Source organism: Natrix helvetica, assembly GCF_964273705.1.
Source record: "Natrix helvetica genome assembly, chromosome: 12".
Lineage (NCBI taxonomy): Eukaryota > Metazoa > Chordata > Lepidosauria > Squamata > Natricidae > Natrix > Natrix helvetica.
The window spans coordinates 11635601-11659371 of record NC_138556.1 but is presented as its reverse complement, the minus strand read 5'-3'; the positions used below and the strand labels follow the sequence as shown (position 1 = coordinate 11659371).

Here is a 23771-nt window from a genome sequence, read left to right as displayed (position 1 = left end):
TCATCTGCAAATTTGATAAGTTCCCCATTTATCCCCTCATCCAAATTATTGATGAAGATGTTGAAGAGTACTGGGCCCAAAACAGAGCCTTGGGGTACTCCACTGCATACGTCCCTCCATGTAGATGCAGTTCCATTGAGGACTACACGTTGAGTGAGGTTGGTCAGCCAGTTACGAATCCATCTGGTGGTGATGCTGTCTAACCCACATTCTTCTACTTTATCTAGTAGTAGGTTATGGTCTACCTTATCAAATGCCTTACTGAAGTCCAAGTAAATTGGAATTGGAATCAGATCGCACCAGATTATTTCATTTTCTGAAAGTTCCAATATTATGACAGTAACAGCTATGTTCATTTGTAAAAAGAGTACTAACGACATCTATTGCTCAGGTCCATAAAAATTAACCAAATGGAGGCTTTATCTGCAGGCTTAAGATCTGTCTGAGCGGATGCAAAAAGGAGGAAAAACAAGTATATTGGTAGAGATTTCTTGTGTGTTCCTTAGCACCTTAGAACTTAATTTCCTGGGCATTTGGTCCCTATCTCCTGCACTTTGAACTGTATAACAGAGATTACTCCTTGGGCCTCTAAAGGCAACTGGAGGCTCTGTTCTCGTGTTGAATTCTTCCACAACTGGTTTCTGATCTTGTTCCTTCCTTTTAAATGATGTGATGATTTGCAAGAAACCAGATGTTATTCAAAAACGTCCAAAAATGGAATCAGATGGCAAAGTTGCTGCTTAGGTTGATGGTATTTCAGGTACCGGGTCAACATGTATTATTTCTTCGCTAGTCCCGGGGAAAAAGCTAAAACAGAAAAGAACTGATATAAGCGCGGTCATTTTTATAAAGTTGGAAACAACATAAAGTAAAAGTTTTTGTACCAAAAGGCACAAGATTCTAGACATCACTAGTCAGGATTCCTAGTGGCTAGTGAATCAAATGTTCCATAACTACATTTTTACTTTTCCATTGTCCAGTGATTGTCTGCCCTTCAACAGAAGGCCTATCAAGAGGTATGAACAGATTATTACTAGGGTAGATAATCTGCTCCCTAACCCATTTTTGAGGCCCTCAGAATCCACTCCAGAATTCTGCAGTACAATTGACGGAAACTTTGGAGGCTCATGTTGATCTGGGACACCTCATTCTCCATCCCTTAAAAACTGAGGGATAAAACAAAACCAGCGTCTGCCTTAACTGCTTCAGAAAGGCAAGTCCGACTTGGGAAAAGTACCTTGGTATGTATGCCCAAGAAATCATAAAGTTGCTGGACTTATTTAGAGGCATTTTTTAAAAATCTGTATGAATTCAAAAACAAAGCTGATTTGTTCAAGCTGCCTTTAACTGAAATATCTGAATCCAGTCTTTGCACAACAAGAGTAATAGGCTTGAGTGGAAAATACACTCTTAGATTTCCCTTCTCACTGGACAATGTTTGATTTAAAGCAGGGGTCAGCAGTCCATGGCTCTGGGGCCTCATGTGGCTCTTTCATCCCTCTGCTGGGGCTCCGTCGCTCAAAATATGCGTCGCAAGCGCCAATGAGCCCCGACAGACCTCTCAGCAATGTAAGAACTCAAGACAAACCGACACTAAGCTATTCTACCAATTACTTCTACTAAACAAACACCAAAACACCTGTAAACTATTTGGAGAGTCCCAGTCTGTCTGCTCAGAACTGAGGAACTCACCAAATTTAGTCCAAACGGGCGGACTGAGTTTTTAAACTGACCTCAATGAGGCACAGGAGGCGTGGCTAAAGAAAAATCTACTCAGTCCTAGGGCAGATAGACTGAATTTAACCCATGCTTGGACTCTCCATGCAGCGCACAGGAGAACGTTGAATTCAACTACATATGCTAGTTCTGTGGCCGCTCAGGAAATAGTCAGGGTTTGGGGCTCCCGGTGTTTTCTTTTAAGTGGGAAACAGGTCCAAATGGCTCTTTGAGTGCCGATCCCTGATTTAAAGGAACATGTCAGAGTCAGCTTTTGAAACGGAGTCTTGCCACATCAATGGTAACTCCTTAACGTATCACAGCAAATATACAGGATCAACACAATAGGACTTTTGCAAATAATCATCAAAAGAACTGCCCTGTTTCAAAACCTGTCTAATTATAACTAAAATGTTTCTGCTCGGCCTGGAACGCCTTTCAAACGAGTGGAGGTTACCTCCCAAAATGCCTCCCTCAGCATCGCCATCGCTGAGGATTCTGGGCGTTAAAATTCACCAAGTGGTTAGGTTAATTAATCTTTTTTTCATTTCGCTTCTGGGGTGGGGGAAAAAACTTCTTCAGTTACATGCTTTTCAAGGTGACACGTGGCTAACATTGTCGAAAGTGGTGGGCGAAGGAAAACATGGGCACCCAGCTAATGAAGGGGAGGAGTATAAAAATAGAGAACTCTGTTACCATGCCCATATTTTGGAGTGCTTTAATTCTGTATTGCCTGATATTAGGCCTGAGTTGATATGCAAAATATCTTCGCTACAGGAAACACAAAGAGCAACATCTGTTCTGGGTTGGTCAAAGCAATTATGGTTCAGCATCTGTCTCGGGGGAGGGGAGGGGGGGAAGAGGTATGACGACAACGAAGAAGAGAACCAACCTTGACTCCTTATATAGGTTCGCTTCCCCAAACATCTTCCTTTTCAAGGTAGCTGCATATTCCTGCAGCTGGCTCCAGCATTCTGGCATCTGTTGGCTAATTGTGGACAGCCTCTGCAAACTAGCCAGGAGACACAAACGAGAGATTCCAGCTCCTTGGGCTGAACCCACCACCCGTCGGATTCAGAAATCATGAGTGCTCCATCACTGGAGGCTTTTAAGAAGAGACTGGACAGTCCCTTATCAGAAATGGTATCGGTTCTCCTGCTTGAGCAGGGGGCTGGACTAGAAGACCTCCAAGGTCCCTTCCAGTTTTATTCTATTAAACTTCAATTAAACATAACAAGCTAAGATGAAACCAAATAAGCCCCAAGTTATTATGCAGTTATTATGCAGCTTGCATAATAATTAAAAGTTAACCTCGTTTGTTTGAAGCAGCACCTATCTCCTATTCATCTTCAAAGTATAATTTAGCTAGCCAGTCATACATTCATTACACATGTCATATTGCCATCTAGTGATTTTATGGATAAAGTGCACATTTCAGGAAAATACTGTGGAAATTGTAGGGTTTTTTTTTTTTTTTTGTCCTGGAATAACTAGAATAACTGGAAGAAGAGTTCAGACAGAAAGGGTAAAGATCTTTTTTTTAAGATTTAAAGAAGCTCTTTGAATGGAAGGACTGATTTTGGCCAGGGCCTACGTTCCAGAAAGACTAAAATGGACCAAACTAAACTGTGGGCAAAACGACAACAAAAAAAGAAACCCCTCATATCTAATGAGATTGAAGAAACTAAATACAGTTAATATGCCATCTTACAATAAATTTCATTCTGCCTTTCAGAATGATAATATGTCAGGACTTTAGGATAGTGATTTTGCTATTTATTTATTTTTTTAAAAAGAGAAGTCATACATGGAAAAAAGTTTCATTGCTTAAGAATGTCCCAAAGGAGAATATGGCTTGTCAACTTACTTGTTATTTAAAAAAAGATCACAACGTTTGTCCCAGGTCAATTCTGGGAAAGCAGCAGGTAGATTCTGAGCTTTTGCAGCAAACGTTTCCATGAAAGAATATGTCTTGAAGTCATAAATAAAGATGGTCTCCATTTCTGTTTTACCAGCCTTTGACTCCCCTGTATAATTGCAATGTTAGAGTTAGCGATGCAAATGCTATTTTAGAAGGTCCACTTTGGATTGATTAATCAAGAATGATAATAACAGAGAAATCAAACAAGATGTTGTGGTCCGCCAGCAGCCAGAGGAACTGGCGGCAGATTCGGAAAGTGAGGAGGTTGGGGAGGGAAATGGGCCAGTCCTGGAGTCTGGAGAAGGCTCTGATGAGGGCTCTGTGTCGGAGGCAGAGATAGGGCCAGAGCCGTATGCCAGTTATCAGCTGCCTTCGGAGTCAGACATCAGTGAGGCAGATGAACAGCTGGAGCCTGTTCCCAGTGTGCGCATGTGCAGAGTTGCCAGACGAAGGGAACAGCTAAAGAACAGGGATCGACTTGGGAGTAAGGCCACAGGTGGACAATGAATGCCCCCCCCCCCCGAGGAAATAAAAGAGGAGTGGAGTTTGCAGGAGACAATCAGTTCGCTTAATTGGTTTGTGACTCTCTGAGACTCCTGGCCAAGTTTTGCAGATATCGGCCTGGCAAGCTTTCCAAGCCAGATAAGGTCTGTGACTGTAAATCCTCCCTTGAAAGACTTTGCTGGATGTGAATGAGCAGAATTCACAGTCAATTAATGAAAGGGGATTTTGTTGGGGCAAGGAGTTTGCTTCATGCTCTTGGGAAGCCTCGGTCAGAAACTGAGCTTCCTGTCCTCCTGAGTGCTCTGAGACCAACAAACATGGAAACAATTGTTGATCACCTTCAAAACGCTTTATAAAATGATGGCACAAATGTGGAAGTGCTTCAAGGAGGATACTAGCAGGATCTAACATCCCCTCTTCTGAAGTAGAAACAGAAAGAAAAGCTGAAGCTGAGCCAGCACTGGAGAGCTGAGAAAGCAAGTTGAAGAAATTCAAGACATGCTTCAAGAAAGGAAATATACCCTTGCCTCTCCTTAGGTGTGTTTGTGGTGTACGTCCGTTTCCAGAACTCCTTACCTTGGGCGGCTAACCAGCTGCCATTCGTATCCATGGAAAAAACCGGCTGCCAGGGTGATGCAACTTTGTATGAAGAGGGCATTGTGAATTGGCAAATGATCTCATCTGTCGTGGTGTCCATCAGATTAATGACGCCAATCCAGAAGAAAATTAGTACCTGGCACAATGGCACAAATGAAGAATGACATGCAGATCTTAAACACACACACACACACACACACACACACACACACACACACACAAGGGTGTCGTTTTGTAGCAGCCGCCCCACAACCCAATGACTTCTATATGTTAAGCCAACAGCTACCATTTACAAAGAGCCAGTTGATCTAGTGGTTAAGGAACCAGACTAGAAAGAGGAGACTGTGAGTTCCAGTCCTGGCTCAGGCATTAAAGCCAGCTGGGTGTCTTTGGGCCAATCACCAGGAGACTGTGAGTTCTAGTCCCATATTACACATTGAAGCTGCCCGGATGACCTTGGGCCACTCACTGGGAGATAGGGAGTTCTAGTCATACCTTAGCCATGAAAGGCAGCTGGGGGACCTTGGGCCATTCCCTCTCTCTCAGCCCAAGTTACTCACAGGATTATTATTGTGGGGACAATAGCAGAAGGAAGGTTTGTTGGATATGTTTGCCACTTTGAATTATTTGTAACTAGTTGATAACCCGGCGTTGGCCGGGTATTTATTTAGGGGGGGGGGGGGAATGTCAGAACCAAACGTAATTTCTAATGTTGGATTTTCCCCCTTACCAGAGGGAGCCCCCTTATGGAGTACTGTGAAGTCGTTACCATGGCAACTCCACTGCGCTGTACAGTAAAAGCCATTTTGCGGCAGTACGATAGAAGCCATTTTAAGGCACAACAGGCTGTATCTTAACAGAACACACACACTGAGTGGTGTTAAGGGTGTCTTACCCCCACAGTATTTTTTCCTAGAGAGTAAGTAATCTGTGTACCAAGTTTGGTTGAAATTGCTCAAGGCGTTCCAGAGTTATGCTGGAACACACACACACACACACACACACACACACACACACACACACACACAGAGCCATTTATATATACAGTATATAGGCAGGATACAAATAATTTTTTTTAAAAAAATGCCACCACCACCATTAACATGGATCTTGGTAGGGTACGGCATTTATCATTCAGCCATCTCTGCCATATCAACACACAAGAAATCCAGCATCACAACTGATTATTTTATACTCGGATATTTCATCTCGAATTTCATCGCTGAGCATCCCTCCCTGATCTCCCTGAAACCTTCAGGTTTCTTGGATTTGGAGAGACAAGACATTTTAAGTAAGTAACAAGATGGCACTCACAGCATCGGGCAAAGTTGGGATGGTGGCCACAGCGCTGATTGTCTGATCAGGAACCTCAGGCCTATTTTAAAAAAAGAGACGTTATGTACTTTTTCCCCTTGGCATCTTGAGGAAAGCATATTCCATGGCCAAGAGAGGTATAAGTCATATAACTATTTAAGAGAAATGTTTTCAGTATTTCTTCGATTCTGATCTAAAAAGGACCATAAAGACGTAGAGGAATCATTGTGCATTCAGTTAATTCAGTCAATCAGTCTAGAGACTGTGTGCGGGTGTCGTAAAAATGCTTCTCAGAATTCCATTTTTTCTACACAGAATATGCTATTAGCCCTCATGCTACCAGGATAACATTCTAGGATGGGCAGCAGACGTTCCCACTAAACTTTAAAAAAAAAATCTACAAAGATTAAATTTCTGTCCTTCAGGGAAAAACAATAGCAGTCATGTTGGACATGAGAAAACACCAACCCAAATCCATCTGGCCTTTATTAAGAAAAATGAAATGTTACAGTACCATTGAACATGTGTCAATAAATAGTGAAATTATGGAAAACCGATCATGGAAAAGGGTGGAAGAAAAGTTAAAAAAAAAAATCTAAACCAGTTGAACTGGGTTTTTACACATTTATATTCTTCAATGGAGAAATTCTTTTCTTGGCATGTTTATGACTCTCATGCATCTGCCCCGTCATAGTTATTACATTGTTTTCTCAATCCGCTCTTTTAAATTCTGATTTGTTTTCTGGAACAATGAACAACATTTTGAAATTGTTTTAAGACACACCCTCGCTTTGCAACGAGAGTGGATTCCAATTCCCAGCACTCTTTTCAAATAAGGACATTACTAATCTTGGCTTAAGGGGCACGGTGGCTCAGTGGCTAAGACGCCGAGCTTGTCGATCAGAAAGGTCGACAGTTCGGCGGTTCGAATCCCTAGCGCCACATAACGGAGTGAGCTCCCGTGACTTGTCCCAGCTTCTGCCAACCTAGCAGTTTGAAAGCACGTAAAAATGCAAGTAGAAAAATAGGGACCACCTTTGATGGGAAGGTCACAGCGTTCCATGCACCTTCGGCATTTAGTCATGCCAGCCACATGACCACGGAGACGTCTTTGGACAGCGCTGGCTTTTCGGCTTTCAAACGGACATGAGCACCACCCCCTAGAATCAGGAACCACTAGCTCATATGTGTGAGGGGAACTTTACCTTTTCCTTTAATCTTGGCTTGTCATACCAATGGACATCCCCCAACAGCAATAAAATGCAATGCCTTTTCCTCATAAACACAGTCATGGCACGGGAGTTGGCAAGATGGGGTGTATTTCTTCTCACAGGGGAAATCAGGGCCAGAGAATGAGCATCCTCCCAATTTCCCCAAATGTGGGATGCCTCACCTAATTCCCAATAACTTGGACTTAAATTCTTTGGTCCCTGATGTGAGCAGGTGAAGTGATCCATCTGTGCAGAGCACCAAAAGCTGCACCATGGTGTGGGCAGGATCCTTACTGCAGCAAGATGTTTTCTCTCTGGATGGCAGCAAACGTGGCATGAATTGGATGCTTCGTGCGGCGTAGTTTTCTTGAAGCACCATGGCACAGAAGGGAAACCCTGGGAGAGCACAAACGAAGACGTAGGGTAGCAGGCTCCTCTTCATCAGTAGAGGAGTAATAGTTTGTTTCACTATGCCAGAGTCAGCTTTCTGAAGAAATTAGTACAGAGTGGATACTAGCCTAAGCTACCCAAAATTGCCATTAGGTTTCTTCTTACAAACTGGATTACAAGCCCAGCCCATTTTGCATACTGTCCAAAGTCTTCTAGAATTGGACAATCTCCTAAACATTTAAAGTACTAGCTGGATATCCATGCTCCGCTACAAAACTATGTGATCGGGCTTAATAAATTGACACAGCTTGAAAATTAATGAGTAGTTACAGATCAGTCTCTTCTCTCCCCTTCTCTCCCTCAGGCTTGCCCCACAGAAGCCTCCCCTATCTTATCCCCTTCTCTCCCTCAGGCTTGCCCCACAGAAACGTCTTCTATCCTATCCCCTTCTCTCCCTCAGGCTTGCCCCACAGAAACCTCCCTTTTTCTATCCCCATCTCTCCCTCAGGTTGCCCCACAGAAGCCTCCCCTATCTTATCCCCTTCTCTCCCTCAGGCTTGCCCCACAGAAACGTCTTCTATCCTATCCCCTTCTCTCCCTCAGGCTTGCCCCACAGAAACCTCCCCTTTTCTATCCCCGTCTCTCCCTCAGGTTGCCCCACAGAAGCCTCCCCTATCCTATCCCCTTCTTTCCCTCAGGCTTGCCCCACAGAAACGTCTTCTATCCTATCCCCTTCTCTCCCTCAGCCTTGCCTCACAGAAACCTCCCCTTTTCTATCCCCGTCTCTCCCTCAGGTTGCCCCACAGAAGCCTCCCCTATCCTATCCCCTTCTTTCCCTCAGGCTTGCCCCACAGAAACGTCTTCTATCCTATCCCCTTCTCTCCCTCAGGCTTGCCCCACAGAAACGTCTTCTATCCTATCCCCTTCTCTCCCTCAGGCTTGCCCCACAGAAACCTCCCCTATCTTATCCCCTTCTCTCCCTCAGGCTTGCCCCACAGACAGCTCTCCTATCTTATCTCCTTCTCTGCCTCAGGCTCCTCTCCAAACTCCCAGCCAGTAGGTCGGATGAGTCATGTGCTCAAGTGGCAGTTTGAACAGAAATCTTTTCAGGTGGGGAGGGGGGGAGTAGAACTCCTTAGCATCAGAGCATGTTAAGAATAATATAACAAATTCTAATGATCTGAAGGTCATTTTGAAAAATCCTTTCTAAGCGAGCACCTAGAAGCCAAGAGGAATGTACGTGTCACATTTCAACCTTGTAGGCTTTACGGTTCTGGAGATTTCGTGATCTGGTGTGAGTGGTTTTTTCTTTTATATACATTTGAAGTCCAAACTCCCCCACGAGGTTTCCAACAAAATTTAATTTGGGGTGCGCATGTGATAAAATAAGACGCTTGATTATATGGAGGTGACTCTGCCTGACTCTATTGTTACATCTTCAAATCCCCATAACTTTAACCTTAAACTGGCTACTATTGACCTCACCCCATTCCTAAGAGGTACGTAAATGGGGCATGCATAAGCGCACCATCATGCCTACCGTCCCTGTCCTACTGTCCCCATTTCATTCATACCTGTGTTTATTCTTACGCCTATTATCTTGTAAACGATTGACAAATCAAATAAATAAAAAATAAGCTCACCAACTGATGTGTCCCACAAAGTAATGACCCTGTCTTCACAGGCAAAAGCAAAGTAAGACGAGCAAGAGCTGACAGTTGAATATACAATCGGAGCAGCGCATGGCCAAATAATATCTGGTTTGGGATCAGAATCTGGAAGGAACAGAAGATCCTATGAGAGATGGGCCTCACAGTAAGGAAAAGAACATCATCTTCTGCTTAGAACCACTTTAGATTCTCCACCTCTCTCTTTACAATTCATACAGCTACACATAGGAGTAAGCAGAATCCACCTTATTAGCCACTTAGTACAGAAACTGGCAATCCAGGGGCCCATGGCGGTGCTGGATTATGTGTTTTAGCATTTATGAGCTTTGAATGAGATGGGCCAACTGTGTAACCCAGAACCTAAATAATTACATTGTACTAAACCAAACCATTTTGGTTACTTAAGTACTGCACTGTGTTAAATGTTATTTTTAGGTTCTGGCTACACATAAGGTGAGTTGTTTTGATATGGGGATCCCAATGGGTCCTTCCTTTGGTGTATGGACCAAGGTACTTGTCTCTCACCACCTTATACAAGCAAGAATCAAATAGGATGTGAGCCAGGGCTTCTACCTCCCCCGCTCCATAAATGCAGAGATGCTAATTGTAGGGTATTAAATGGAATCTCCCATATCTGACCATTGTGTCAAGCTGTGTAATTTTATCCTATTTTATTTAGATCTTAAATTATTCTATTCTATTCCAATTTCATTTTAGGCTGCATTTTATTCCAATTTCATCTTAAATCATCTCTAATTGCAATTGCATTTTAAATTGTAGTTGATCAAATTCCATTTTAAATTGCTTTTATCAAATTTTAGTAATCATTTGTTTCCGGAACTTTGCACATTGATATGGCCCAAGGGCTAATCAATAAAGACTCAATGCCAACATTGTGATAACTCTCATGAAGTGATTTTCATTTCTGGTTTCATCTTAACATGTTATGTAAACTTAGGTAAAGGTTCCCTTTCACACATATGTGTTAGTTGTTCCAGTGCAATTTATGGCTACCAATCTTGCACGAATGTAATCAATTTTAGCATGTTCAGCACAACAATGGTAAAAACAAACTACACTTTAGCAAAACACGTAATCTCAAAATATGTTTTGCAAAAGAGAATTTTTCAGGTGGCTAATTTTCTAAAGCTACTCTTCAAAACGGAAAACTAGACTTTTGCTTTTCTTGTTTTTCTGCTAATAAATGGAGCTAAAATCATGGGGCAACTCCTAGCGCCAAATTCTTGTGATTCAAATATTCTTTACTGTTGTTTTTTGTTCTATTTTATGAAATATGATCTGATACCAAGATTTGGCTGTTGAATTTCAAGTCCCCCATCCCCTGCCCCCCCCCCCAATAAAACAGTCTGCACAGAGGACTATGCCTTGAGGCGTCTGAAATATATCGCCAGAAACTCTGAAATGCACATAAAACTTCAGAACATTCTTGTAAGGAGACTCCACAGTCGCATTACCAGGTCTTTCCTTGGGTGGACGACTCAGGAAATAGAAGCAAAGATTGTGACTATTGCTCCAGTGAACACTGAACGCGACAGGCATGTCTAGAAAACGTAAACAAAACAAAAGGCACTCAGAGATAAGGCCATGAGAAAGATTTGAAAGGCAAAAGATTTTGTTTTCCCATCCCCCTTGTTCTTTCTTTTGGAAGGAGCCTGGGAAAACCAAAAATCAGGAAACAAATGTGCAAGTTGAAATCCCACCAGAGAGGGCAGACTCCTGGCCTGAACATGTTGACTGTGTTCATATTCAAACTATAATTCTGCTGAAGAGTTTCATCAGGACTATTAAAAGTCCTGCCCAGCAGAGGTGGTATTCACCCAGTTCTGATTGGTTCAGCCGAACCGGTAGCGGAAATTTTGAGTAGTTCGGAGAACCGGCAAATACCACTTCTGGCTGGCTCCGTCCCATCTATTTGCTGCGTCCCAAGTCCCAGCTGGGTCTTCTTACGTTGCCCTGCATAGAAGAACGGAACTGAAAAGCAGGGTAGTGGGGTGGGGTGGAAATGGAGATTATACAGTATCCTTGCCCTGGAGTGGGGTGGGAAAGGAATGGAGATTTTGCAGTATCCTTCCCCAGCCACGCTCACCAAGCCACACCACACCCACAGGACCGGTAGTAAAAGTGTTTCAATCCCACAACTGCTGCCCAGCATGGGAAATTACCTGTCTCAGGTTTTAATTCAGTTCCAGTTTGAAAGGTGCGGCCAGCTAAGTGAAAATGGAATTTTGCACAACTGAAATAGACAGAGACAACAATTCGTGTAAACACACATATTATCAAGAGATTAAAGGGAGCCAATAAGCACTGGTTTGGAGGAGCGTTATTTATCAGGGTTATTTGTACGTCGCTCACATTTTCCCCAAAAGGAGGAGGAGCTGTGGTGGTGCAGCAGTAAGAATTCAGTATCGCAGGCTAATTCACTGCCCACTGCCAGCAGTTCGATCCTCACTGGCTCAAGGGTGACTCAACTTTCCATTTTTTCTGAGGTTGGTAAAAGACCCAGATTGTTGGGGGAAATATGTTGACTCTATAAACTGCTTAGAGAGGGCTGTAAAGCACTATGAAGTGTTATTGCTATTCCTATCTTCCAATTAAAATGCACGTATGTATTTCTGTAAAGTGTCTCCCTCAAAATCGATTATGGTTTCAAATCCTGATGGCCAAAACAACTGGAAAAACTATGGGAAGGCTATTAGAAAAATCAGAAAAACGTTTTCAGATCATCTTAGGAAACCAGGTGAAGGTCCCTGCACCTTACCAGTTTTATCTCAGCAACAGAATTACATAGTTAAAGGTAAAGGTCCCCCTTGCACATATGTGCTAGTCGTTCCCGATTCTAGGGGGCAGTGCTCATCTCCGTTTCAAAGCCGAAGAGCCAGCGCTGTCAGAAGGCGTCTCTGTGGTCATGCGGCCGGCATGACTAAACGCCAAAGGTGCATGGAATGCTGTTACCTTTCCACCAAAGGTGGTTCCTATTTTTCTACTTGCATTTTTGCGTGCTTTCGAACTGCTAGGTTGGCAGAAGCTGGGACAAGTAACAGGAGCTCACTCCGTTACACGGCGCTAGGGATTCGAACCATCGAACAGCCAACCTTTCTGATCGACAAGCTCAGCGTCTTAACCACTGAGCCACTGCATCATATTTTCTCAACAATGCAACTGGAAATCGAGCAAATCCTCTCCTCTTACCTAGGTGTTTCCTCTTTGCTCTCCACATCCTCCTCTATCTCCAGGTACTGCTGGAACTTGCTGTTAAAAATCTCTTCCAGCCATTCCATCTGGCACTCTCTGATCAAGTTGTTGTAGCCCAGGCCGATCACATGTCCTTCGTCACTCTTCATTAAAGCTTCAAACGGACTCTTAAATGCACTTGCTGAATGTCAACAAAACAGTGTTTAAAAAAAACCCTTTCCATCAGTCCAATTCCCTTGAAACCTGCTTCTGCTCGTTTTGTTTATTCGTCTTTAATTTTGGGAAGCTATAATCTCTTGGACTTTTAGAGAGAGAGAGAAAAGAAATAGGTGAACTGATTAAGTAAGAGGCTCAGGTTGAAAGCCTGGGAGCAAATCTCAAGGAATACCGTGAGGCTTATTTCTTAAGGCAGTGTTTCTCGACCTTGGCATCTTTAAGATGTGTGAACTTCAACTGTTCCTGGCCTGTTTCCAACCTCCAGGGGGCCTCTGGAGCCTGGGGGCAGCGGTTTTTGCCCTCCAGGAGGCTCAAGGAAAGCCTCTGGAGCCTGGGGAGGGTGAAAAATGCCCCCCCCACACACACACACATGGTGCAGGAGGCCAACTAGGCCACGCCTACCATGCCCGTGCCCACCCAGCAACGGGGCAGCGAACCCTTTGTTGCAATTTTTGAAGCCCACCCTTGTCCAAAGGGCAGGAACCTATTGCTTTCCATAGTTCGATTTTTCTTGCTTGTTTGCCCCAGCACAACGAAGCACAAACGTTGAGAAAGCAGAAAGGAGTTGAGTAGGTTCTAACCTGAAAGAGGTTTGGGTGGTCTGACCTTCAACAGTAGAACCGGGGGAAGCAGCTTCGATTCAATTTTGGTTAGTAGCTGTTGCAAATCCTACAAAGAATCAAAAGGGCAATTCTGAACAATGTGTTATTGCTGCTCCTTGATAAAAATCAGGATTTTAGGAGTGGGGAGGTTTCTGGTTAGACTATCAATGGACAGCATGTGGGCACTAATGTCATTTTATGTGATGACTATCAGAGATCCAGCTTCATGTGACTTTCTTAAAGATGGAGGAGGAGGAGGAGGAGGAGGAGGAGGAGGAGGAGGAGGAGGAGGAGGAGGAGGAGGAGGAGGAGGAGCACAGCAACATCATAAATTGTAAATAGGTGTTTTGTGATTGGCTGCAGACAGTATCAATGACTTTATAGAGCCGAGGTGGCGCAATGGTTAGAGTGCAGCACTGCAGGCTTCTTCAGCTGACTGCTAGCTGCAGTTCGGCAGTTCAAATCTCACCAGGCTCAAGATTTGACTCAGCCTTCTATCCTTCTGAGGTGGGTAAAATGAGGACCCAGATTGTTGGGGGCAAGAGGCTGACTCTGTAAACCGCTTAGAGAGGGCTGTAAAAGCACTATGAAGCGGTATGTAAGTCTAAGTGCTATTACTACTGTCCTTTCTCTACCAATAAGCATCTTCTAAGGTGCCCAGTCTTAGAAAGTGGCTGAAATTTAAGAGCCCAATGTTAAATTTGAAATATTCCAAATATGTCCAACAGTCTAAAGGAGACTGCAGACCTCTGGATGACAATGTTGCCCTGTCCTAAAAACTTTCCTCTTCAGACATAGTTAATCTATCAGGCTAAGACTTTGCAGACTTTCCTCAGAGCTCATAGGTGAGCGTGAGGGGTGGGGTGGGGTGAGGAGTGGCGAAAGGGTTAAACCGTGAAACATGTGTTGCAACATCCCAATGAGAATCCCATGACCTATGTCTTTGTGTCAAGAATCAGGGTGCAAGTTTGAAAGGCGTGTGTGTGTGTGTGTGTGTCTAAGTTGTCATGTCGCAATGTTTCATCTGTCAACATCTGGTACCAGATGCTTAGCATGGTGCTGTACTCAATCAACTAGATTCTGAAGACTGGTTGGGTACTTCATAATCCCAGAGTGCCATTTCAGTTTTAAAGTCAAAACTTAGTGGCTTTCTTTGAAGTTTGGCGGAGGAAACAAGCCCTAGAAGACTTCTCACTCACCACCATTCATGACTGGCAAGGCAGTCATGAAAGATATCAAGAAACGGGATCTACTAGATCAGGACTATTCAACCTTTTGGGGGTTGGGTGAATGCCTGTAGATTTTTTTTGCAAATGCATTGTGGGCAGTCACATAAATGTTGCACACAACCAATTCCCTCTATCAATTTATCAGAATGTTCCTTTTTGTCATCTAGATTTCTTTGACCCAGGATTTTGCCTATAATCCCCCAATTCTCTTTTTTCTCTTCTTCTGGCGCAAGGAATCACTGCGCTGCAGTGTCTATCTACCATTTTCATTTTCCATGAATGTTTATGAAACCCGACAGGCAGTCTTGGAAATAAAAGGGATGCCACGACTGTCCCTCTGTTTTGGAGCACCCCACCAATCCAATGTTTGTTGTTGTTGTTAAAATGTCCTCTTTCCAATGTACGTATTCAAAGTGGGACAAAAGCTTCCAAGGATCAATAGAGACATGGATCAATAGAGACAACAAAAACAAAATGCACAGGTACAATATAGGTGGTACCTTGCTCAACAGTAGTAACTGTGAAAGGGATCTTGGAGTCCTAGTGGACAACCATTTAAATATGAGCCAGCAGTGTGCAGCAGCTGCCAAAAAAGCCAACACAGTTCTAGGCTGCATCAACAGAGGGATAGAATCATGTGAAGTGTTAGTACCACTTTATAATGCCTTGGTAAGGCCACACTTGGAATACTGCATCCAGTTTTGGTCGCCACAATGTAGAAAAGATGTGGAGACTCTAGAAAGAGTGCAGAGAAGAGCAACAAAGATGATTAGGGGACTGGAGACTAAAACATATGAAGAACGGTTGCAGGAACTGGGTATGTCTAGTTTAATGAAAAAAGGACTAGGGGAGACATTATAGCAGTCTTCCAATACCTCAGGGGTTGCCCCAAACAAGAGGGAGTCAAGCTATTCTTCAAAGCACTGAGGTTAGAACAAGAAGCAATGGTTGGAAACTAATCAAGGAGAGAAGCAACTTAGAACTAAGGAGAAATTTCCTGACAGTTAGAACAATTAACCAGTGGAACAGCTTGCCTCCAGAAGTTGTGAATGCCCCAACACTGGAAGTCTTTAAGAAGATGTTGGATAGCCATCTGTCTGAAACAAATGGGGGCAACTAGGCAGGGGGTTGGACTAGAAGACCTCCAAGGTCCCTTCCAACTCTGCTACTGAATTGTAAAACTGTAAACACATTGCTATCTCGTGTGTCACATGGGAGTAACATATACAGAATTAAAAATATACCCATGGTGCCCACTTTACAAATTCCTTCTCAAAGCAGACTTCTTGACAATCCAGTTGTCTGGCCAAGGCTGCTTCAGCCCTTTAACAACCTCATAGAGTTCAAAGACAGGATTGCTTACCACATCTTCAGCTCCTTGAATATCAACATTCTTGTGCTGTAGAAATACAAAAACATCCATGGTTCAGAAATACATAGAACAACACTAGAAGGGCTTAGATAGATATTCCGACTCGACCTACAGTAAAACTACACTCATATGGAATTAGTTCAGCTCTTAGCACCCTCAAACCAAACAACAGTTGACACCAGAAACCCAAGGAGGTTCTGATTCTTATTGGAAAAGGATTCTATCATCTTGGCTCATTTTAATAAAAGAAGATCCACTCATTAATTTCTAAATGTGGAGAGACATCCTAGAGGTCACCAACTAACTGGTGGTCTGTGAAAATTTTGGTAGTCCACAGAAAAATTATTTGCATTTTTTATATTGCACTAAATATTATTTGAGATGCGGTGGCTCAGAGGCTAAAATGTGAGCTTGTCGATCAGAAAGATTGGCAGTTCTGTGGTTCAAATCCCTAGCGCCACGTATTTGAATGAGCTCCTGTTACTTGTCCCAGCTTCTGCCAACCTAGCAGTTCGAAAGCATGTAAAAATACAAGTTGAAAATAGGAACCACCTTTGGTAGGAAGGTAACAGCATTCCGTGCGCCTTCGGCATTTAGTCATGCCGGCCACATGACCACGGAAATGTCTTTGGACAGAGCTGGCTCTTCGGCTTTGAAACGGAGATGAGCACCGCCCCCTAGAGTCGGGAATGACTAGCACATATGCGCAAGGGGAACCTTTACCTTTACCTAAATATTATGTATCTTTTAAAAAAAATCATATTAGTGATCCGCGGGATTATGAAATTATAAATTATGAATTTAGTGGTTCCTGAGGTCCGAAAAGTTGGTGACCCCTGTGCTCTAGAGATAAGAAGTATTATGTCAGAAGAAAATGCCAAGGTGCTTCTATCTGGCATCACCAGATACAAATTTTAAGAAAATAATCCAGAATTAAGGTTAATTCCCAGGAAGAGCCCCATAAACAACTGAACTGTTTTAGGCACTTTTAACACAATTAAAGAGATACGGGCTCATTCCCCAGCCATACCTATATTATAGTACATAGCAACAACATTATCGACAGCAGATTATATGGTTTAAATGCTGGGTTAAGAATCCAGGTAGTTTAGCAAGAAGGTGCCTTGAGAACATTAGTGATATTTCTTTAGCTAGATGGAAAACGTTTAGAGCTGCTAACCATTTGGACCTCTAAAAAAGTGGGTTTTACCATAGATTTCTCTTGCGCTGGCAGCTGGCTGAGTCCCGTGTCCTTGGCAGATGCTGAACCTGGGAGAGCAATCGCAAGGAGATGTTCGGTCTCTTTCTGCCAGGCATCCTTAGGCAATCGATAAATCTCCAGCCAAGTCTCGGAGCTGCCTTTATTGAGAAATCAGAAGAAAGCACATTAAGCAATCAGGAAGGAGGAGAAAGGTCTCACAGTCCTTTAAAATGCACAAGGGCCCTTATTATTAATGGTGTCCCATAACAACAAGACCAGGTTCACAGTATTTTGCCCCTGCTCACGAACTGTGAATTCTGGGACAAGTCAAAGATGGACAAATAGCAGCTGTAAATGTTGTCCAGTTTAGATGGGTGACAGGACCAATTCAGGGGATGAGACAAGTGGGACGTATACAAGTTGAGCTGAGGTTTTCTGTTACAGCTGCCTGTTTCACCAAAAACTAGTCTGGGCAGTGTATATATGCTGATACCAAAGTTATTTTATTATTTTCCACTTTAAAATGACCCAAAAGGTAATTCTGCAGTTGGAACGGGCTCAGACTGAAAAAAGAAAAGAAAAGAAAGATTTTAGAGGCTGCCAGTTGTCCACCACTGTTCAAGCGGCCCAGGTGACTTTCAGGAAATTTCTAATGGAAATTCCTTAAACTTCTGAGTATATATAAAAGGGAAGTCACTGGCAGAAGAACTGCTCGAGACGGATTTCCAAAGTGCAAAAAAAAAAAAAAAAAAAAAAACCACCATACATTCAAAATGAAAAAAGGCCTTCTGCAGTCACAACATAAGCCTAAGACTGAAAATCAGGCTTGTCGGATGTTACATCTTTTCTATCCTGCTGTACGGAGTAGAGAGTTGGTCTCTGACAAAAAAAAAAAACTTGAAGAAACTAGAAGCATTTGAAATGTAGATTTATAGGTGGCTGTTATGTAGAAGCTGGGTTGACAAAATCAGAAATGAGGAGGTGATAAGCCAAGGCAAATCATCAAAGTCATTAAAAAGCGAACGTTAGAATATTTTGAACATGTGATGCGACATCCAGAAAAATACGGCACCCTTCACTTAATCCTCCAAGGAAAGATTGAAGGCAAACGAGGTCCAGGCTGAAGAAGAACAAGATCATGGCTTCAAAACCTAAGGGACTGGTTTGGACAAAACTCGTCAGCATTTTTTCATGCGGCTGTTGACAAAAATAGGATTGCCAACATGAATGCCAATGTCCGATGACGGATATGGCAGAAGAAGAAGGAGGAGGAGGGGGAGGGGGAGGGGGAGGGGGGAGGGGGAGGGGGAGGAGGAGGAGGAGGAGGAGGAGGAGAAACATACATTCAAAAGTATCCGTTTTCTCCAAACCTGAACTATTAAATACTGTTTGGAAAGTTCCTGTCTTAATAATGCAGCTTGGATTTCAACACAACTGTTCTAAACAAAGTAACAGCCCATTACAAATCAAGTTTTAGAAAAAGGGGGGAAAAAAAACAAGCTGGCTCTTTATGATGCAAATTACTGTTGTTGGTATATATATATATATGTATATATGTATGTATGTATGTATGTATGTATGTATGTATGTATGTATGTATGTATGAATTATACAGATATCCAAATGTATTCCACATCTCCATATAAAAGGAAAATAACCAAACCTAGCCAAGGTTATGAAATCTATGAATAGATTTAAAAAATTAATGGTGTGCCTCCAGGATTTGGACTCAAATTTCATCATCAGTAGGACATATTAAGTATGCCAGTAAGAAGGGATAGTTTTGAAGACTTTTTTAATATCAAAACCACCTGTTGTGGCCTGGAGGCGGCCAGCAAAACTGGCAGCACAGTGAGACAGCGAGGAGGTTGGGGAGGAACATGGGCCAGTCCTGGGGGCTGAGGAAAGCTCAGACGAGGGCTGTGCGTCAGAGGCAGAGAAGGAGCTAGACAGCAGTGAGGCAGAGGAACAGCTGGAGCCTATTCCAAGTATGTGCATGCGCAGAGCTGCCAGAAGACAAGAACAACTAAGAAAGCAGGGTCAACGTAGTATAAAGCCACACCTTGGAAGTGATAGGACACAAAAGAGGAGCAAATGGGGAGGGGGCTTTTGCAGGAAACAATTCGTTCCTTCAGCCGTTTCAAGAGTGGAAAGTTCTGTTTGTGACTATAAGAGACTCTGTGCCTTGCCCTGCATTTGGAAACTAGTTATATGGCAGCTTTCCAAGCAAGATAAGGTTCGTGTTGATAAATATTCCCCTGAAAGACTGTTTGCTAAAGCCTTGCTGACTGCGAATGAAAGGAATTCACAGTTGTGTAAATAAAAGAGGTTTTGCCGGAACCAAGACTCTGCTTCGTGCTTTTTAAGGAATCCTGGGTCAGAACCCCACCCAACTGTGGATCTGGACTTCAAGCCCATCATATGGTTAAGGGAGGCTCAGACTTGCCTTGTAGCAGGAATCCTGCATAGTCACACTCCTGCGAAAGCTCCAGTGCCACGCAGATGTTCCGTTTGCTGATATCTTCCTGACAAACAGGAGAATACAAAATATGAGATCAGGCTAGGCCTGTTGAACCAGGAAAGGAAGGAGTCTAATACTACATTATTTTGGCTGCAGAGCTGATTCCCTGAGGAATCTGACAGAAGAGCAAAAGTCTTTATCGGAGAAGGTCAGAAGGTTAAAAAAAAAATCAGCCCGGTACAGGTAAATCCTCGACTTAACAACCACAACTGAGCCCAACATTTCCGTGGCTAAGTGAGAAAAGCATTATTTGTGCCCCCGTTTTACCCCCTTTCTTGCCACCGTCGTTCAATGAATGACTGCAGTTGTTAAGCGAACCTGGCTTTCCGACTGACTTTCCTTGTCAGAAGTTCTCAAAAGGGGACCACGTGACTCTGGGGGCACTGCACCCATCAAAAAGAGGAAACAGTTGCTAAAGGTCTGGATTTTGATAATCTGCAACTGTTGTTCAGGGCGTCAAATGGTCGTAAGTCACTTTTTTTAATGTTATAAATTTATCTTGTAAATTTGAACGGTCACAAAATGAACTGTTGTAAACCGAGGACCACTTGTACTTCTTTCCCATAGTGATTAACCAGATGGGTCATAAAAGTGCACTCAGAGGACATGTGTCCAAATTAATAAAGAAAAAAGGGAAATCTTCAAGTTGAAGTGTCCATGCTGCATTCTTGGCTGCAGTGCGCAAGTGGTTTGACACAGCTTTCTCCTAGATTTTATTCCCCTTCTAAATCTAATCTATATTCTCTCTCTATAGTCTCCTCTTTTAAGTACTAACCAGACCCAATTCTGCTTAGATTTTAAACTGGCGATAGACATTCAATTAAAAACATTTTTTAAAGATTACAGCAACATGGATGTCCCACAATAGAATAGAATAGCAGGGTTGGAAGGGACCTTGGAGGTCTTCTAGACCCAACCCCTACCTAGGCAGGAAACCCTACACCACTTCAGACAAATGGTTATCCAACATCTTCTTAAAAACTTCCAGTGTTGGGGCATTCACAACTTCTGGAGGCAAGCTGTTCCACTGATTAATAGTTCTGTCAGGAAATTTCTCCTCAGTTCTAAGTTGCTTCTCTCCTTGATTGGTTTCCACCCATTGCTTCTTGTTCTGCCTTCAGGTAGACAAGTGAAAATTGACAGGTAGATAAAGATAAGCACCAAGCAGTTTAATATGATACAAACTCACCACTTCATTTATGGATCTTATATGCAAGAGGTTTTCCCTGACAAAGCAAAAAAGACGTGCAAAACCTGGAAAACAAAACAAGAATGATTCTAGGGGACGACAATTTTTCCTTCATGTTCATTAGCCAAACCCCAAATGGTGCCTTTATTTATTCAGTAACCATACTTTGATTGGCTGAGAATGCTACCATAAATGAAAATCATATACATTCTCTTCTGTTTGAAGAAAACAGAATTTATTCCTTCTGGCTACTCAAAAGGAAAAACTTGAAACTCATTTTGCAAGACTTTGCTGAAGACAGTCATAATAAATTGTGGAACCAATCTGCAAATTAATCACTCATTCTTAAAGAATATAAATGCATAGCTACCTACCCATCTCATCCACTGTTCCAAGAACATGGGAGACCCCACCGAGGACTGACAGCTGAATGGTGCAAATTTCAAGTTTGGTGGCTTCCCAAGTACACAGGTTCTCACAGGTGGTTGCGCTGAAGACAGAAATCCCGGTGGAATGCCCGATAAAGATGTACCCTTCGGAAGCTGACAGGCAGTTTACCCTTCCTGAAACCTGGGAAGATTCAAAAGAAGAGAGCATGTCTACCTCAGAAACAAGACAATTCAAAAGAAGAGAACATGTCTACCTCAGAAACGTGAAGATTCAAAAGAAGAGAGCATGTCTACCTCAGAAACAAGACAATTCAAAAGAAGAGAACATGTCTACCTCAGAAACGTGAAGATTCAAAAGAAGAGAACATGTCTACCTCAGAAACGTGAAGATTCAAAAGAAGAAAACATGAAGTCTACCTCAGAAATGTGAAGATTCAAAAGAAGAGAACATGATGTCTACCTCAAAAAAGTGATCATACAACATGAATGCCATCATAATTCCAATCCCTCTATACTACAATGTCTTTATATGTGGGGGTGATATTTTTTTACTTCATCTGATTTTTAAATGGTTCCATGCTTTTAACATCTTTGGCTCATTAAAATATGTTTAATAAACCTTTGGTAATTTTAATGGTTTTGATGGAATTATACATAAGGGATCTCTGAGGCGAAGGGATAATCTAGAAATATTTAGATTTATGTCTTTGTGGTAACGTCCAATTCATATCTCACTGAAATTATACCCTAGTTAAGTCAAAATAAAACCAGTTTGATTGTCCAAGGGGATGACACCGTGGAGGAAAATAAAATATGGTGCCAATGTCACATAATCGAAGGTTTCCTTGGATTATTTATCTGGAAGAGCTTTAGATTACCATGAATTTATTTGTAGGGTGACAGAGTACGGGTGTGAAACTTTGCTGCTTTGTCTCTTGTAACGGCCGCCTTTCTTCTATTCGATCCCAGGCTCTTTCAAACAAGTCTTTCAATATTTTATTGATCATGCAGAAAGGCTGAGGCAAGGAGTCTAGGAGCTGGTCAGGGTCATTGAGGAAGAAATTTTCTTCTTCGTCTTTTTTAATCCAGTCTTTCTCGGTGGGCGGAGGAATGTCAAAATGCTGCTTCCGAAGATAGAAAGGCATCCTTCTTTTTCTTCAGTGCTCTTGCCTTGCACTCGACTGAGTTCTACAATAAAATTCAATCCAATTATTAATCAGGGTGGATGGAATTTGATTAAAAAAAGAGAGAAGCAAAGATCATCCTCAAGGTTTTTTTAAAGATTTCTTTTTAAAAACCCACTTTTATTTCTCATAAATAACTCACAGCACCAAATATTCATATTCTTTTCTCCTCCTATTTTCCCCACAATCACAATCCTGTAAAATGGATTGGACTGAGAGAGAGCGACTGGCCCAAAGTTACCCAGCTGGCTTTCATACCTAAGGTGAGACTAGAACTCACAACATCCTGGTTTCTAGCCAGGTGCCTTAACCATTGCACCAATTGATTACTTTACTGCAATCCTAAATACACTCTTGCCAGCTCTCCACGTAGCATAATACTGTTGTGCAATATCGGACTATTTTGTTTTTTCTCTTGGAGGGAGGTACTTTTTGTACACTGTCCAAAGTCCCTTAGGTTTGGACAGACCCAGAAACAAAAGCGAAACAAACTAAACAAAAACAAAACAAAACAAAAAAGGAAAGTAACCAAAACCAACCGAAACAAGCAAAGCAGGAACAAACTGAAACAAAAAGTCAAAACGAACAATACAAAACACAAAGAGAAGGAACCAAAACCTAAACAAGCAAAACAGAAACAAACTGAAACAAAAAGTCAAAACGAATAATACAAAACACAAAGAGAAGGAACCCAAACAGAAACAAACAAAACAGAAACAAACTGAAACAAAAAATAAAAGCAAACAATACAAAACACAAACAAAAGGAACCAAAACAGAAACAACCCCCCCCAAAAAAAACAACCCAATAAAATGAAAACCACCAAAGGAAAAACAAATCAACACAAAAGACAAAATGAAACACAAAACGAAACGAAACACAACCGAAACAGAACAAAACAAAACAGATTCCAGGGCATCCCGAAAGCAGCAACCTCAACCAGAAATCTTGTGCTTTCTTTCGCATAAGGCCTCCCCCTCATTCTAGGTAAGCACCTGGGGAGGCTTTTAGAGGCGTCCAACTGCAAAGCCCATCAAAGCTGGGGATGATGGGTGCTACAGTTCTCCCGCTTGGGAAAGAAGGAAGGGGAAAAAATTCAAGGGGAAAAAATGATTCACACAGGCAGGCAGAGGAGCCCAAATCAAAGCTCCCAAACTCCTCTTCTTGGCTTCCGCCTGCCTCCGCGCACACCTGTCCACCGGCCACCAGCGCACACCTGTCTACGGAAGTTGACGCGTTGCTATGGCAACCCCCCCGGCGGAAGGGGAAGGAAGGGAAAGACCATGGAACGCCGGGGGCGTGGCCACGGTTCAGCCCCGCCCCCGCCCCGGG

At 42.7% G+C, this 23771-nt stretch overlaps 1 protein-coding gene across 4 annotated transcripts; it reads right to left on the bottom strand.

Annotated features, from left to right (window-relative positions):
- Window positions 1-329: 329 nt before the first annotated feature.
- Window positions 330-23673, bottom strand: WDR93 (WD repeat domain 93). 4 transcript variants are annotated; one of them, XM_081964733.1, is made up of 18 exons: window positions 23435-23673; window positions 22134-22443; window positions 21241-21436; window positions 20867-20931; window positions 19599-19681; window positions 17166-17310; window positions 15947-15982; window positions 13334-13421; window positions 12534-12717; window positions 11507-11577; window positions 10799-10885; window positions 9297-9428; window positions 7446-7659; window positions 6053-6113; window positions 4718-4874; window positions 3584-3743; window positions 2609-2728; window positions 330-807 (listed from the first exon to the last, which is right to left on the bottom strand). In XM_081964733.1, exons 2-18 carry the CDS (start codon window positions 22398-22400, stop codon window positions 741-743), a joined length of 2133 nt encoding a protein of 710 aa, XP_081820859.1. In that variant the 5' UTR covers window positions 22401-22443; window positions 23435-23673; the 3' UTR covers window positions 330-740. The 4 variants fall into 4 exon arrangements, with proteins under 4 accessions (XP_081820859.1, XP_081820861.1, XP_081820860.1 ...); XM_081964735.1 differs by having other exon boundaries at window positions 23631-23658; XM_081964734.1 differs by having other exon boundaries at window positions 23558-23641.
- Window positions 23674-23771: the final 98 nt, after the last annotated feature.

Bases quoted from the DNA above. Each gene is read 5' to 3' on its own strand.
- WDR93 (XM_081964733.1), bottom strand. From the start codon at position 22,400: ATGCCTTTCTATCTTCGGAAGCAGCATTTTGACATTCCTCCGCCCACC. The intron at 19,682-20,866 runs GTGAGTTTGTAT...CCTGTTTGTCAG, and splicing joins TAAGATCCATAAATGAAGTG to GAAGATATCAGCAAACGGAA. The intron at 10,886-11,506 runs GTAATTTCCCAT...TACGTTTTCTAG, and splicing joins TGAATTAAAACCTGAGACAG to ACATGCCTGTCGCGTTCAGT.